This window comes from Pelobates fuscus, chromosome 10, assembly GCF_036172605.1.
Source record: "Pelobates fuscus isolate aPelFus1 chromosome 10, aPelFus1.pri, whole genome shotgun sequence".
NCBI classification, from domain to species: Eukaryota; Metazoa; Chordata; class Amphibia; order Anura; family Pelobatidae; genus Pelobates; species Pelobates fuscus.
This window is the reverse complement of record NC_086326.1, coordinates 104,985,351-105,003,386: the sequence shown is the minus strand read 5'-3', so window position 1 is coordinate 105,003,386 and position 18,036 is coordinate 104,985,351. Positions and strand designations below refer to the sequence as shown.

The 18,036-nt window shown below is 42.5% G+C and overlaps 1 protein-coding gene across 1 annotated transcript; it reads right to left on the bottom strand.

The window, feature by feature from the left end:
* Positions 1-134: 134 nt before the first annotated feature.
* RBP3 (retinol binding protein 3) lies at positions 135-16,944 on the bottom strand. The gene is made up of 4 exons (XM_063434701.1): positions 13,870-16,944; positions 10,862-11,052; positions 3,741-3,883; positions 135-977 (listed from the first exon to the last, which is right to left on the bottom strand). The coding sequence occupies exons 1-4, from the start codon at positions 16,870-16,872 to the stop codon at positions 655-657; spliced, it is 3,660 nt and encodes a 1,219-aa protein (XP_063290771.1). The 5' UTR covers positions 16,873-16,944; the 3' UTR covers positions 135-654.
* Between the last annotated feature and the right edge of the window lie 1,092 nt (positions 16,945-18,036).

The window sequence follows — 18,036 nt, the reverse complement described above, 5'->3', positions numbered from 1 at the left end:
GAAGTTCGCGTTCGCCGTTCGCGAACCGAAAATTTTATGTTCGCGACATCACTAATTATGTTTACTGTCAGAAAATGGTAGCGCATATAATAATGACTGACATGGAGTAGTGACAGTTTCAGGACACAGTGGTGTGGACTTCTACTTTTAATTTTATTTTTCAAACCTAACAAACACGTGTTTGTTAAATACAGGGAATAAGTAAACATAATATTTAAAAAACATTCTGGGAAGTCACAATTTACCAAGAACACATAATATGGGTTTAGGCTAATGACAGAGCACTGGTAATGCTAGCATACCAAACACTTATTTTGCATGTTTCCTCTCTCTTAACACAATGAAAACGATGGTATTGTTGCTAAATAAAAATAACCTTAAGATGCACCATTGTTCTAGTTCTGTTAAAGTATTATCTAACTAAAGAATATCACTGTCCATAGCAGTGTGTGTCTAGTTAAAGCAGAGTGCACGTGAATATCTACATGACGGTCAAGGCAGTGCATAATACATGTCTTGTACGGCACAGAGGGATGTGCGTGTTTGTATGTACATACTGTATATAGGTATTGTCATACTAAAATCTACATAATGAATGAATTGCCCCATCTTTTTGTGGGAATCTTTAAATAAAGCACATGTCCTTTCTAGATATTAAGCACTGAGCTGCGACTCCAGGATTTCTCTTGCTTTTTGCAATGCTGTTTCTGAAGGAACATTGATATCTGGCAACAGGCCTTTTCCTTCCCAAGAAGCTCCAGGTTCTGCACTAATAGAGCGAGAAGTCGGAATGCTGAGGTACAGGAGTGTGTCATCTACATGGTATGTCTGTGGAGGATGGCATCCTCCACTTGTTTTCTCGCCGACAACACTTGCCCTTCCCAGTCGCTTCATTACGTACACAAATTCTTCAGCAGCTCCTTCAGTCACAGAACTGGTTAGGATAATTAGAGGTTTTTTGGACCCATAAGAAGGACCTGTTAAAAAACAAAACAAAATTAAATTATAAAAACATGTTTAGTGTGGGTTTTTAAACCTGGTTAGAGTAACCTTTACTGGCATTGTAAAACACTAAGCAATTAGGACAATAATGTGTGTGAATATATGTTTTGGATTGCAAAAGCTATTATATAGGAGATTATCATGGTTGGCTGATTCTGTTGACTGGTTTGATTAAAGGGACACTATAGTCACCAGAACAACTACAGCTTAATTGTTCTGGTGAATATAATCATTGCTTTTAGGCATTTTAATGCAAACACTGTCTTTTCATACCAATGGGTTGTGATCCGTGAGCAGGGAAAAGGACTGTCCATACAAATAGGGTTGCAATGTCTATGCCCTCTAGGGACATATCCAAGTGGCCACTCCTCAGATGGCCACTGGAGTTGCTTTCTGGGGCAGTGCTGCACAGTAGGCAGCACTGCCATTCAGCGTCTCTACACTCTGCATGGGGATGCTGATATTTTATTTTCCATTTTAACAAATCAGCACCTCCTCATAGAGATGCATTGAATCAATGCATCTCTATGAGGAGATGCTGATTGGCTAAAATAGTGTTTGGCCCCGCCCCCTTGTCGATTTCAGCCAATCTAATACAATTTGGGAATTCCAATTGTAGCGGAGAGCTGCTATTACACAGGTTATCTCCACTTTAGATCCCAGTAAGGCTCAGGAACAAGTATTAGAAATCCATAAGGCAATAATTCCAGCAGGCAAAACAATCCAACAATATCCCAACATCAATCCCAATGACTGGATGACACACAGCTTCAGGAGCAGAGCTGAACTTTTAATCACACAGATTCCTTATGAAGGGTTCTCCCATGTAAGGGAGGGATTTACAATAATTGGGACAGTAGCCAATAGTACAGTAGTTACCTCCCATACATCTCCTCCCTTCAGTGTGACACATAATCCACTTATCTCTTTTACAGTTTTACCCGGTTTCTGGATGTACCCTAAAACTGTGAGGTACAATTATCTAAGTGGCACCCCCTGGTAGCCCTGATCAGGGTTACTAACATATTCAAAATTCACCCAGAACGGACCAGGGGTTCGGGAGTTATGTGAGTGTCCGATTTGAGTTCCAGACACTCGATGACCAAACACCGCTGAGGTTTCGTGCGTAAGATGGCTGCCGCCCCGTGTTCGTATGCCGAACGGCGGCCACCCAGATACATCAACAAAGTACCGATTAACTTGCGGTTAGAGAAGTGTGAAAGCCTAATAAGGTACACACTTCTCTCTGGGGTGGTCTACTGGTTCGGTAGTTTTCATTCGTATGGGATACGGATGAAAACTAACGAACAAACATCCGAATACTACATACAATTTTAATTATACATGGAAATAAACACACAAATTGCATTTTTAACATAACCCTTGAGGACAGTCCAATGCCATCTGCTACACCAATTATGTCACCAAGGAGGCGGATTGGGGGCGGGGCCAGCGTCGGCAGACCCACGCGGCACTGGAAATAAGGTTAGTTTTCACCTTTTCTATAGGGGCTGGGGCTGGGGGAAGGCACCTACATGGTAGATTAAACACTATAGGGTTAGGAATACATGTTTATGTTCCTGACCCTATAGTGTTCCTTTAAGTTCTCTTGCCAATTTATAGCAATTAGATCCTTATACCAGGAGTTCTGCATCCTGTTGTGATGATCTAGTGTGAGAGTAGCCGATATGCATCTGTTTTAATCTCAGTCCAGTGCTAATTGGGATACAGTGAAGTGAACTTTAGTATGAACCAGGGAAGAGAGGACTGTACCGTCCTAGAACAGATCTACTACTCCTCTATTTGACCGCTAGGGACCATGATGGCTAAAATAACTGGGGTAAAGGGTGGTTATGTGGAATACTGTATATGAAGATCTCAACTGTAAGTTACCAAATCCTGTAGATCTGTCACTTTCTTATGCAAGATGCTACTAAGGAGCTTGTCCATGCTCTTGTAATTCCTCGCATTGGTCTCTCTCCTAATTGGTCTTCCCAAAAGCCATATTGCCTTGTTACAGTCTGTAATGAATGCTGCTGCAAGACTGATTTTCCTCTCCAGTCGGTCATCTCACACCTCACTTCTCTGTCAGTCCTTACATTGGCTTCCTGCCACTGGGAAAAGCTCTGCCCAGAGCATTGTATGTCATGATTTCAGAAACTGGTTTAGTTTAAACTATCTTTCTTATTAAAGCAACACTCCGGACCTCTAAAGTACATTAGTTTGCTGAAGTGCTTTATGTGAGAAGACTGTGTCCTCTTTTTTTCATTTCACAAAAAATGTAGATTTAAAAAGAAATGGACACTTTTATAGATTAACCTGGTTACAACCCAATTAATCAGACAACCGACCCTGTTACTTCCTTGTAGTCCAGCTCAGTGGAGCTAATGTCAATAGGCAGTAATTGATCAGAGCACCTGCCTTGCAAATACTTCTCATTGAGCTGCATTGAGAAGTCTGTAATTGGACAGCCTCAGACAGTCTGAAAAGGAGGGCTTGCAAAGGCTTAAGGCAAGAGATCTGCAGCTTTGGAAACTGTTTTTAGATGTATCCTCATTGAAAAATGCTTAATTAAATGTATACATGTTTTCATTGGGGTATATGAACTAAACATTGATATTTTTTATTTTCATTTGGGCAGTAGAGTGTCCCTTGAAATCCACCTGATGTATTTTTATAGAGTGTTAAGCAATCCTTTGCAGATAGCTCCTGTCAAAGCCTCAATGATTTTAACTTACCTGCAAGCTGTGAGAGGCTCCATACATCAGTGATGGTATTCGCTGCTCGACTGTACACCTTGTCTAGAAGGATAGGTGTCCCTTCATCAAAGAAATATGAACAAATGGCTGGAATGGAAGAGGTGGGCCCTCCAATGTTGAATCTGTAAAGTGAGTTACAAATGAATGCATATGTTACATATAAATCACGTTAGTTACATAAGTATTTACATCAATGGAGATTGGAGAACCATTAGACCATTGCATTCATAGAACTATCGCCATTTTGTTACACCTTGTGTGACCAAAGCAAGGAATTGTGCTGGAGGGAATCTATATATCTCCCCAGATTTTGCAAGGTTCCTACTTTATGTAATTAGCCCCAGGGAAATGTGTTATGTTATAATGAATGTTGCACTTTAAATATGTGTATATTTGGGCCCTGGGGTGGAGCACTTGGAGAGTAGGGTGGGCCAGTGCTCCACACCACATTTTGGAAGTTGCTTGTAACCTACAGGTGAGAAGTCCAGTTCCAGAGTTTGAATTCTAATTTAACTCACCTGAAAAGGATTGTCAATTATCAGTGCTATTACGTAAGTACTCCCCTGCCAAAGGAGGAGGGAGATTATGTTTGATTTCTGTGAGTGGAAACAGAGAGCTGAAAAACCCTGAAACAGTAAGGTTGTTGTTTATGCTTATGTTGGGAAATGGACAAGCCATCCAACCCAGTTAGCTGATTATTTTGTTTAGTTAGTGCTCAGAAGAGCGAGGATTTTATTTTATATATTTTGTTACAACCTTTTATACCTTACTGTGCATTTATTTTGGAACCACAATAAAAAGAGCAAGTCCTTTTACCTCATCCAGCGTGTGAAGTGTCTCTAAAGCCTGAAAAGACTGTGTGTAACACCCCAATCCCAGGACAAGGTACCAAGGGAAAGGAGTACTATTGTCACACTTGGCAAATCCGACAAAATATATTGCTTTAAAAAATAACATTATTATAAAACTGAAACAAGAAGAGAGGGTTAAACAGTACCTTTAACAGAAATATACATGAAGATACGTGGTTTCAAATAATTAGTTATACTTTTTAATAAAAAGACAATGATTAGCATTTTGCTGCATGCAATAATAATTACAATTGCAAGGCAATTATTGCCGTTTCTCAGAAACTGCAATAATTACAATTGCATCCAGACCACTTCGATGAGATGAAGTTGTCTTGGTGCCTACAGTGTCCCTTTAACAGCGAGCCCTGCTGGACAAATTGTGTAAATCGATGGAACTCTTTCTAACATGGCCAGCTAGTCTGCTTCTCTTTCTTATTTTCTTGGAGATTTAGCATTCTCTACTCAAGTTTCACCTTCAACAGGAATTGTCCAATTACTGAACCAAAACAAAACCTAGAATTTGAGCTACGTGTTTTGTTTCACTGTAATTTAACCCCTTAAGGACTGAGAAGAGACGCATTTGCAACCAATTTCTTTCTAGCACTTTTTCTATGCGTTCATTCTGCCACAATTTCCCTCTTTCTGTTTAAGTGCACCCATACGCATTATACATAATTTTCGAAAGGAGAAATATTGATACCCTACATGTATACAATGACCAGCAACAGCATTAAAACACTGACAGGTGAAGTGAATAACATTGATTATATTGTTACAACACCTGTCAAGGGGTGGAATACATTAGGCAGCTAGTGATGAATTTCATGTGTTGGAAGCAGGAAATATGGGCAAGTGAAAAGATCTGAGTGACTTAGATCAAGGCCAAATAGTAATGACTAACTGACCGGGTCAGAGCATCTCCAAAATAGCAAGCCTGGTGGGTTGTTCCCTGTACGCAGTGTTTAGGACCTATCAAAAGTAGTATAAGGAAGGACAACCAGTGAACTGATTGTGGATCATCATGGCCACCCAAGGCTCATTGATACACATGATGATCGAAGTCTAGCTCATCTGGTCTGATCATACATAAGAGCTACTGTAGCTCAAATTGCTGAAAAACTTTATGCTGGCCATGATAGGAAGCCGTCAAAGCATACAGTGCACTGCAGTTTGCTGTGTATGGGGCTGCTTAGTCGCAAACCAATCCCGAGTGCCCATGATGCCCTGTCTATTGCCTGATGAATAACGTTTTCTTCAGGTGGACGTAGGGCTGTGTGTGCATGTCCTGGAGAAGAGATGTCAGCAGGATGCACTGAAGGCAGAAGAAGAAGAAGACTTCTAATAAATGGTAGAAGCACTATTTGCGCAGCCTCTATTTTTTTCTATTTGGTTCTCTAGAGGCAGAAAAAGGCAGGACTTAAAGGATCTGCTCCTAATGTCTTCGTGCCAGATACCACAGGACACTTTCAGAGATATTGTGGAGTCAATACCTCAACGCATCAGATCTGTTTTGGCAGCACAAGGGGACCTACGTGATATTGTGATATTGTGATATTGGGCAAGTGGTGTTAATGTTGTGGTTGATCAGTGTACATAATGCAATATTACATTGAATTTAAAAAAAAAATTTACTATGACAAATTTGTACACACAAAGTGCAACTAAAGAAAACTAATTAGTTCTGATTGTTAATTTTTAGAAGTTGCAAAATAAATACTGAAAGGAGTGAATCAAAGTTTTACTTTGCAAAATTTGATATGCTGAGACGACAAGCTTTTATAATAGTCACAGAATGCAAAACTGTAAGACAAAAGTATATATTTTTAGTGAGCACATCCCCTAGGCCAGTGATGGCAAACAGATGGCACGCGTGCCAAAGGTGGCATGCCAGGCCCTCTCCGTGAGCACGTGGCCATAGGTCGCTATCAGTGCAGAGTAGGCTCCTGCCTGCATACTCTTCTTCCATGTCAGGAGGACCCGGAATCTGGGGAGGGATCTGAGAGGCAGCTCTCCTGTCCTCCAGCAAGCAATCTGTGTAGAGCGTTGTCGGGCGTTACCATGGCAACGCGCCACACTGCATTCTGCACGCGGGAGGACAGGAGAGCTACAGGACCTGTCCATCTTATCACCACCGGACCACCAGTGCTGGCTGTGTCCCCCCTCCTTCACCAAAGGTAAGAAGAAGGGAGGGGGGGATACAGATTGTATTAATATATTTGCAACAGCACCCCCGCACACACACACACACACAAACCCCCCCACATACACACAGCACCCCCCCACACACACAGCACCCCCGCCCCCTCAAACACACAGCACCCACACACAGCCTGGGTGGACTTAAAACCCGCACCAAAAAAAACCCCATTATTTATGTGCTGGGCGGGAGAGGGGGATAAACTGGGGGAAGGGGGATATGCTGGGGTAGTGAGGGGAAGATGCTGAGGGGAAGATGCTGTGGGGAGAGAAGAGGAGATGCTGCGGGGAGCGAAGAGGAGAAGCAAAGCTGGGGGGAGAGAAGAGGCGAATATGAGGGAGAAAAGGAGGCGAATCTGGGGGAGAGAAGGAGGAGAATCTGGGGGAGAGGAGTAGGAGATGCTGGGGTTAGAGGAAGAGGAGATGCTGGGGGGAGAAAGGGAGAGGAAGAGGAGAATCTGGGGGAGAGGAAGAGTGGAATCTGGGGGAGAGGCGGAGGAGAATCTGGGAGAGGAGGAGCAGATGCTGGGGGAGAGGAGGAGGAGGAGAATCTGGGGGGGAGGAGATGTTGGGGGGAAGGGGAGAGGAGGAGATGGGGGAGAAGGGGAGAGGAGGAGATGCTGGGGGGAGAAAGGGAGAGGAAGAGGAGAATCTGGGGCAGAGGAAGAGGAGAATCTGGGGCAGAGGAAGAGGAGAATCTGGGGGAGAGGAGGAGGAGAATCTGGGGAAGAGGCGGAGGAGAATCTGGGAGAGGAGGAGCAGATGCTGGGGGAGAGGAGGAAGAGGAGAATCTGGGGGAGAGGAGGAGGAGATGTTGGGGGGAGAAGGGGAGAGGAGGAGATGTTGGGGGGAGAAGGGGAGAGGAGGAGATGCTGGGGGGAGAAGGGAGAGGAGGAGATGCTGGGGGGAGAAGGGGAAAGGAATATGAGAATCTGGGGGAGAGGAAGATGAGCTGCTGGGGGAGAAGGGGAGAGGAGGAGGAGGAGATACTGGGGAGAAGGGAAGATGCTGGGGGGAGAAAGGGAGAGGAAGCAGAGAATCTGGGGGAGAGGAGGAGGAGATGTTGGGGGAGAATGGGAGAGGAAGAGGAGAATTTGGGGAGGAGGAAGGGGATAATCTGGGGGAGAGGCGGAGGAGAATCTGGGAGAGGAGGAGGAGATGTTGGGGGGAGAAGGGGAGAGGAGGAGATGCTGGGGGGAAAAGGGGAAAGGAAGATGAGAATCTGGGGGAGAGGAAGATGAGCTGCTGGGGGAGAAGGGGAGAGGAGGAGGAGGAGATACTGGGGGAGAAGGGAAGATGCTGGCGGGAGAAAGGGAGAGGAAGCAGAGAATCTGGGGGAGAGGAGGAGGAGATGTTGGGGGAGAATGGGAGAGGAAGAGGAGAATTTGGGGGGGAGGAAGGGGAGAATCTGGGGGAGAGGTGGAGGAGAATCTGGGAGAGGAGGAGGAGATGTTGGGGGGAGAAGGGGAGAGGAGGAAATGCTGGGGGGAAAAGGGGAAGGAAGATGAGAATCTGGGGGAGAGGAAGATGAGATGCTGGGGAGAAGGGGAGAGGAGGAGGAGGAGATACTGGGGGAGAAGGGAAGATGCTGGGGGGGAGAGAAGAGGAGAATTAGTTCGGACAACTGTATGAGTTGTTTTTTCTAAACTTAAACCTCAGTATTCAGGTTTAATTTCCGTGTTGGCACTTTGAGGAAAACAAGTTGGCATGTATTGCGGTTTTGGCACTCTGGCTCAAAAAGGTTCGCCATCACTGCCCTAGGCTATGTAAATAAAAGCATTTTAATAGTTTAATTTAACCTTTTTATCCCAAATCTTGGTTGGGGTCAGGGTCTCCCTCTGTCCGCAGGCAAGTACAGAATCAGTCCGATCACTGAGCCGCTTAAATTTAAGATTTAAGTTTTAAAGGACTGTATGCAGCACTGACTTTGAGTCCTCCCTCTATCTTATCTGTTAGTCTGGAACCATTAATATGGCCCCCAGCTGATACAGAATAGAGGGGAACCCTTGGTATTGATTGATACCTGTGTCTTCCCGGTGTAAGCAGGGATTTACATTGTTACATAGTTACATAGGCTAAAAAGAGATGTGTCCATTAAGTTCAGCCTTTCTCCCATTTGTTTTGCTGTTGACCCAAAAGAAGGCAAAACAACTCAGTTAGAAGCGCTTTCCAATTTTACAATAAACTAGGAAAAAAAATCTTTCTTGACGCCAGAATGGCAGTCAGATCTCTCATTAGCTCAAGACGCTATTACCTCACAAACTTAAAATGATATCCCTGAATATTATGTTTTTGCAAGTATTTATCCAATTGCTGTTTAAGAAATTTACTCTAATAACACCACCTCTTCAGGTAGAGAATTTCACATGATTATTGTTCTTAGTGTACAAACCTCTTTCCTTTGCCTTTAGACTAAATCTCCTTTCTTCCAGTCTAAATGCGTGTCCTATGTATAGTCCTGTTTATGAATAGATTTCCAGACAATGCTTTATATTAGCCCCAAATATATTTGTATAATGTGGTCTTGCAGGATCCTCTGCAAACCTCAGTGCTGTACTTTCAAGAGTACAGCAGTGCCATCAGCTCCTGGCGCTGAAGCCATCAGAGGATGTCTGTGCCTGCAAGAGACAGGTTAAGGTAAGTTAAACCCACCGTTGCTTGCACAAGCCACCGAACCCCCAGTGGCGATGTCACAGTCGGGGTTCTTTGCGAATTATGCAAAGTCTCCAGACGGTGACAGTTCTGCTTTAAAACATCAAACTCCATCAGAGAGCACCCTTTTATAAAGCCTTGCAGGTACACACGACACCCACACTATAACACACATATGCAGCAGAACCTTTTCCCTTCTACACTGACTACTACACACACACACACACACTACTACCTATGTTGTTACCCACACCAACACTATTACGCTTACTACTACCCACCCCCACACAGTTAAAAACACTCACTGACATTGTTACACACACAAACTTGAAATATACACACATATATATATATACATACACTCAAACAGAAACACACACTCCATATGCTGTGTGTGTAGTGATGTCCAGAACAGTTCGCAGTCGCGAACACGCGCGATGTTCGGTCCGCCCCCTATTTGTCATGGAGGTGGGAGGGTCTGGGTGGGAGGGTCTGCTGCTGATTTGCTGGAATGTGTCTGCTGACTGTGAGGTACAGGGTCAAAGTTTACTCAATGATGACCAATAGGGGGCGGACCGACACGCTATGTTCGCCGGCAAATGGTTCTGGCGAACTGTTCGGGACATCACTATGTGTGTGTATAAAACATTTTTTTAATATTATAGAAATAATCAAGATGGTTTTGATTGTTTTCTGCCTACAAATGCTTGTGGTATAGACCTACTGGGAACAATATGAGAGGATTATAGAATTGGGGGGGGGGGGGGGGGCAAGTCATTATTATAATTGTAGAAATGCTATATATCCAATACTGTTTTCTTATCTGTAACTTCAGTAAATGTTCTTTTTTCCTGTGCATCAAAAACACATTTTTTTTTCAATTACTAAAGTGTGAATTATGCACACTGAATCAAAAATACATTAACACATTATTTTCACAAACAACAAATCTCTAGCTATTACAATACTATACCAACTCGGATATTAACACAGGGGGGGTGGGAAGTTAAAATGATAAAGAGGTGACTGACCAGAGGTTCAAAATGATGAAGTAGAGTACAGAAAGGTACATAGAAAGACAGATTTAAAACAAAAATATGCTAATTAAGTGAGACATAAGATGGGCTAAAGATTGACAAACAGTGGGAGGCAGAAAACATGACTTAAGACTGAAAGAGAGATAAAGTGTAAAAAGGACAGACATAAAATAGCAACACATTTGGCTTTTTATTCACATTTATAGCAGTTTATTCATCAATAGCAGTTTGATACCCCATTGCTAGTGCAGAAGTTTACCTGTAATTTGCAACTCACAAATGTATCTTCATTATTCTTGTATGCTGCTAAAACTATATTGTAAATGTTTTTTAGGCTCAAAAGAAGGTATTTTATGCTACGTACCTCATATCAACAATTAAGGCATCTGTGCCGACAATCTTGTTCCAGACATGCTCGACAAGCAGATGTGAAACTTGACTAAGAAGATCACAGTCAGCAAACATGTCAAATCGCATGTAACCAATGTTCTTATTAAACACATCAGTATGGAAGGAAAACTTGATGAGGTCCTCAAACATCTCTGGAGATGGGATCTGAAAAGTCAAAGTCAAAAGAAACACTTGAGCTATAGCAGATTAAAATACCAAAATGTTTTATTTCAGGGTCTGTGTTATGAGAGTTGCCATCAAAACGAATGGCAAGCCATGCTAAATAAAAGAGGTTAAAGAGGAACTGTCACTTAGAATTTTTAATATTATGTTGATGTATCCCTTAACAAATATGTATTTGTAGGATGAGAAAATGTATAATAAATGTAGAAAGCCATATCTGTTTATCCCATAACTGGATCTTTATGAATCATCAGTGGCAGAACTACCGCTATCGCAGGGGTCAGAACTGCAACCGACCCGTCGCTCTAGGGGGCATGGCAGCCCTGTGGACCGCTGCAACTGGGGAGCCTGTCGGCCATGTAATGCGCACGTTCAGGGCTCATCGTGTGAATGGCAATGGAATTTCCAGGGGGCCTGGTCAGCGCTGCGGCGATTTAAGAGCCCATCAGGACCCCCTGTGATGAGGTCAGAGCTGGGAAGAAATTACTGCCCCAGTCATTTCCTCCCCGCAACCATGAGAGCCGTGCGGATGGAAGAGCCAGCCACTGGACCCCAGGGGAAGTCACCCTCCTGCACCTAAAAGGAAACAATAGGGTGACTAAAAATGTTTGCATGTGTGTATGTACATTTATATGTATATGTATGTGTGTTTGTATGTGTCTGTATCTGTTTGTATGTGTGTGTCTGTCTGCTTGTGTGTCTGTATGTGTATCGGTATGCCTGCATATCTGTATGTCAGTGTGTGCCCTCTGTATCTGTATGTGTGTCACTGTTTGTATCTGTATGAGTGTCATTCTGTGTATCTGAATATTTGTCCTTAAGTGTCTGTGTATCTGCATGAGTGCCTATATATGTATCTGTCTGTATGTGTGTCTGTGTATCCGCATGTGTGTTTGTATCTGTAGGAGTGTCATTCTGTGTATCTCAATGTGTGGTATTCTGTGTGTCTGTGTATCTGCATGTGTGTCTGTATGTATAAATGTATCTGTGTATATGTGTGTTTGTGTGTCTGTGTATTTGCATGTGTGTCAGTGTGTGTATCTGTGCTTCTGTATATGTATGTGTCTGTGTATCAGCATGTGTGTCCGTGTATGTATCTGTATGTGTTATATGGTGTGTAACTGTGTGTATGTCAGTGTGTTTGTCTGTTTATCTGCATGAGCTTCAGTGTATGCATCTGTGTGTCTGTGTAACTGTCACCCCATCACACACACACTGTCACCCCTCTTCACCCTTCTCCAATCCTGTCACTCACCCATGTCATACTCACCTCCCATCGCTCTGCCATATTCATCCTATTGCACTCACCTTATCTAGCACTGTCACACTCACCCCCCACAATCCTGTCACACTCATTCTCCATCAATCCTGTCACACTTGCCCCCTTTCACACTACCACACTGACCATATCACATTAACCCGTCCAATTCTGTCACACTCCAACCATGTCACACTCACCCTGTGGGGCTTGAATGAAACACATGGAGGGGCTGAGGGGCATGAATGTGACAAATGGAGGGGCTGAGGTGGGGGTGGGGGAGGGGGATGAGACGTATGGGGGGGGGGGGGGGGCCCAGGGCAATTTTTGCACAGGCGTCCCGTGGTTTCTAGTTACATCTCTGTGAATCATTATTATATCTGTTCTGCTATTATTTATTGTTTTCTGACCTAGATTATGATGCTAAATAGTTTGCATAAACTTAGAACAAAACAGTGATTTTAATGAAAACAATTTTTAATGCAAGTTATAAGTGATTTTCAATGTTTTATTTTATGGTGTAAATTTCAGATAAGTGCCTCAAAATTAAACAGTGGCTTTTCATACCAGTGGTTTCCAATAGATTTCCGGAAACAGATAGCTATACTCCTTTAATTGTATAAACATGTATATGTTATAAAACCAAAATTCCACTGGTAAATCCTGGATGACCAATTTGTTTGAGCATAAACTAAAAGGAATTTGATTTGTTCACACCAGCAGAAACAAATTTGTGCACAAGTCTAATCGATTGTACTTAATAATTAGCCCTATTGTAATTTTGACTGTACTGATATAATTTGGGGTACAGATTTTGAGAGCATTGTGGTTAAAATCAATATTATAATGTATCCAACATATTTTGGTGCGCTCTACAAATGGAAATATAAAAAACAAAATAATGCATCATGACATATTAAGGTTATAAGAAACCAGATGTGGGGAAAGCTTGGCACAAATAATCTCCCATCTCCTTCCGTTCAGACAATGATTTTACGTAATGCAAAGGACCAAAGCTGCTGCACTTTAGTGTTGTTTATGGATTCAGACTAGCATTTTCTAAAGCACCAAAATATTCTGCAGCACTGTGTAATTGGGGAAAAAGAGAGTACACTACACACAGACCATTTCAAAAGGTAATGAGGTCACTGCCATGAGCTGAGATCTATCCATTGAAATTCTTTCCTATAAAGTACTTATCCTGTGAGCTTGCAATCTAAAAAAATAAATAGGCAGTTGAAACAAGGGGTAGGAGGGGGAATTGACGGCCAGAGAGAATTAAAACATAAGTGCAGATATCGGTAACACGCAAAGGATTTGAGGGGGTAATTGAGTAAGATCTCAAGCAGCTGGAGAAGCATGCCATAAAGTTCGAAGATACCAGGGTGTCAAAATCAGAAATCTAGCATTAGGTTTTCATTTGCTATTAACGTGTGTGAAACTTTAAGTGTGTACTTGTTGACTGTTATTTCTGCTAACCTTGACTAATTATATTTTATCATTGGTTTGGAGTAGCTTAGCAATTATTTTGCTCATCTTACCTGCATTGGCACTACTCCTGGGATACGATCTTTGGAATTTTCAGGTATATATAAGGCCTTTAGGTGAACATCTCCAGAGAGAGTTTGAAGGTCATAATTAAGTTTCTCAGCCAACTCTACCTCAGATTTTATCATTTTGTAGTCCTTCTTCTCCACCAGAGACAGAAGTTTGGATGCTACCTCAGCTCCTGTTTCTGCAAATGCATAGTTATCTGCTACCAGCTTTCCTGCTGTCTGAATAATAGAGGGAATTTTAGAGCGGAGATTGATAATACGGTGGGCAACATTCATGGCCTCATTGGCTTGGATGATGATGTGAGGTTCAACTCCAGATACACTCCATACTTTTCCGGTCACTGAGCTGATTACCACTTGGTTAGGGATTGACACATAAAGATGGCTGTCCTCCACTCTGTACATGCCCACAGACAGTGAAACACCTCCTGTTGGCTCCCCAATGATGGTAGCTCTGTTTAAATCCTTCATAGACCTTGTAAAGGCTTCAGCTGCAGATCCTGTCATATGACTAGTAAGTACATATATGTCCTTAGTGGAACCATATCTTTGACCAGCCACCACGGGCAATGTCCATATCTCAGTGCCTTTGGAAGTGCTACGGTCATATACAGTATACAGATGTTGGAGAGGTTCTGGCTCAAAGAAGTATGAGCAGAATATAGGTATAGCATTGGAGTAACCTCCTGTATTAAATCGCATGTCAATTATTAAGAAACTTGTGTCCACCAGCTTGTTCCAGACCATACTCACAAGCTGAGGACCAATAGCTTTTATGATTTCTGAATCAGCCATCATATCAAATCGCAAATATCCAATATTTCCTGGAAGGACGTCAATCTTAAATAAAGCATCAATTATATAGCTGAGCTCTTCAGGTGAGGGGATTTTGGGTGGCTGGTCTTCCAAAATCTCTGGTTCTATGTCACTGTAGAATACGTGCAATCGGTGATCACCTGAGATATCTTGCATATCAGAGGTAAGCTGGGATGCAAGAGACTCTAGATCCACTACTGAGCGGTATCCGCCTTCAGACCATTTACTTTTAATTATGCTGCTGACTTTGTTAGCCACCTCAGGAATGGCATAATGGACTTCAAGTAGCCGACCAGTGCCTTCTACCAAAGCACCAACATCTGGGTGAAATGCAATAATTTCTTTAGCTTTGTCTAATGCTTCTTCAGCCAGGACAATAGCATCTGGGACTACTCCACCCCCAAGCCAGCAATCACCATTGTTATCAATAAAGTTTATTATTGGCACAGTAATAGTCAATTGTGTACCTTCTAGATTAAATGATTTGGAATGCATAAGGGTTCCTGAGGTTATTTCACCAATGATTGTTGCTCTGCTTAAAGATTGCATGAGGTAAGCAAATTCCTCAGCAGCTGTGGCAGTTCGGTGGCTTGTTAATACATAAACTCCTCTTTTAGAGCCATATGGATTTCCAAGCAGATTAGGAATGCTGTAGAACTCCTTGGTTGAGTTTAGCAACTGATCATGCAAAGTGAACAGGCGTATCCTAGTTTCTGGTTCTTGAAAGTAGGAAAGCAGCACGGGGACTGCTGCAGATGGGCCTCCAGAGTTATATCTCAAATCTATAATGAGGTTGTCTGTGATGGTGATGGGATCCCATACTTTGTTTACAATGTAAGGTCCTAATTTAGCTAGAATAGAGGCATCTGCAAACTCATCAAAACGTAGGTAGCCAATATTCCCTGTTAGGATGTTCACTTTGAAGACTGTGTTAACCAAGCCTTGGAGAAAGGATTCATCATCTGGTAGATTGTCAAACACTGGGAAATCCTGTGGGATAACTGGTGTGTCAGTCCTACCTTTCAGCACCAGTCTTGGGTCATCTGTAACAGACTGGAGTTCATAATTAAGCTTGGCAGCAAGATCATCCTCAGATATAACTGGAGCATAGTCCATGTTTGAAAGATGCTTTATCAAAGCGGGAACACGGTCAGAGAAAGCATATTTTTTTTTGAGAATGTCTTTAAGCTGTTCAAGAACACTGGGAATTTTTGAGCGAACAGACAGAATAGCCAGAGCTTTATTCAGTGCATCCTCTGCATTCACTACCACACAAGGAAAAACACCAGCTACCTCCCAGCTCTGTCCAGTTAGTGGACTAATAGACCGAGACACTGGAACAGTAATATAAAAATCAGACTGGCCAATCCTTATTTTCTGTATATCCAGTGACCCTCCTGCTGTTTTTTCTCCAACAATGATTGCTCTATTAACATGCTTAAGGATATATGCCACATCCTCGGCTATGCCCTGAGTGTGTCTGCTTGTTAATACCACTACATCTTTATCTTTTCCATAACGCTCACCCATTGTTGCAGGTAATGTCCTCAGTTCCATGGTGGTGTTGGATGGGCGATTATAAATGGTATCAATGTGGATGACAGACTCACACTCACACAAGTAGGACACGACAAAAGGAATCCCGGAAACCTTACCTTGGGTACTATATCTAAAGTCCAAGATAAGAGCTGAACTCGGCATCAGTTTCTTCCATATATTATTAACCAGGAAGGGACCAATTTTCTGTACTACATCTTGACCTATGATGCAGTCAATTCTAAGGTAACCAATGTTACCAGGCAAAAGCTCATACTTTATAGAATGATCCACTAGGTATTGCAGCTGCTCTGGAGAAGGAATTGTTTCTTCTTCCTGTTTCACTTCATGGTGTGATGGTTCATAAGAAATTACCAGACGTGGGTCATTTAATGAGCCTTGAACCCCAGCAGTGAAGACACTTGCTAAGTTGTACGGATCTGAGACATGCAGCATCTCCCCGCTTTTGATGGCCTGTTCTATGGTCTCTTGCATTCCAACCAGGTTCTCTGGGAAACAGTAATTATCAAGAAGTATTTTAGCCATGTCCAATACCAAGGAAGGCTGAAAAACAGGATTACTGAGTGCATGGCAAAACAATAGGACAAATGCTAGTGTTTGACACCGCGGAGCCATATTGCAAACAGCCCCACAGGGAATGCCACAAAATGTATCAGAAGAGACGCTCGTTGTCTAACAGCCAGTATCAATCGCTGACAATGGAGAATTAAACAGGGAACAGCCAAAACCTCCTTTTATCCTTATTAAACCTTTAATCCCATTAATAAATGGTTTGCATCAGCATAAGAACACTGCTCGGAAAACTCTGTTATGCTTTAAGTGGAACAGGTCTTAAGTAACAATCCAGATATATATTTATATATATATATATATATATATATATATATATGTATATATATGTGTGTGTATATATAGAGAGACAGAGAGAGAGAGATTTAGTGTTTAACATTTATTGTACAAGTTTACAGATAGTACAAATTAAAACAAAGATTCCTTATAAAAACAACATTCTCAATTTATTATGCAAAACATATTCCACAAAAACTTAAAGCAGCACTGTCATGATGTACTTACCCTTTTCCAATCTCCCCCCCTTTCCTACTCTGTCTTTTGTTTCCTCTAATTTCAACTGTTACTAACTAAAAACAGAAGACAAAGTAGTGACTACTTTGTTTTATGTATTTTTCCTACAATTGACGCTTCTTGACACTGAGTGGAGCTTGATGGCTGCAGGGAATTGGCTGCATCCATCAGTCTCGCAGGATCCTCTATAGACCTCAATGCTGCACTCTCGCGCATGTGTGAGTGTACAGCAGTGATGTTGGCTTCTGGTGCTGCAGCAAGAAGAGGATGGGCCAGAAGAGTAAGGTGGCAACCGCGAGGGACAGGTTCAGGTAGGTTGAACTAACCTTTGCTGCCCCTGCCCAACCACTGGACTGCTAGCGGCGCTATCACCTTAAGGGGTCTTGCAAAGTCCACAGATGGCGACAGTGCCACTTTAAGTGCCAAATCATCACTCAATGGTTAGCAGCCAATCAGATAAAACCTGAAAAAAGGCTCTTTCTTGTTTCATGTTCCAGGATTATTGGTTGCTGAACTGGACTGGGCTGTATAACTATGAAAAAAATATGGATATATCAGTGGCAGATTCAGAGCCTGATCTTGGGAGGGGCACCTGTAGATAATTTAAACAAATAATCTATGCACAATAACCTCTACAGTTCGGTGTAGTGGTTATGGTGCCAGGTGTGCCAGACACCCTCCCAGAGTAAATAGTCA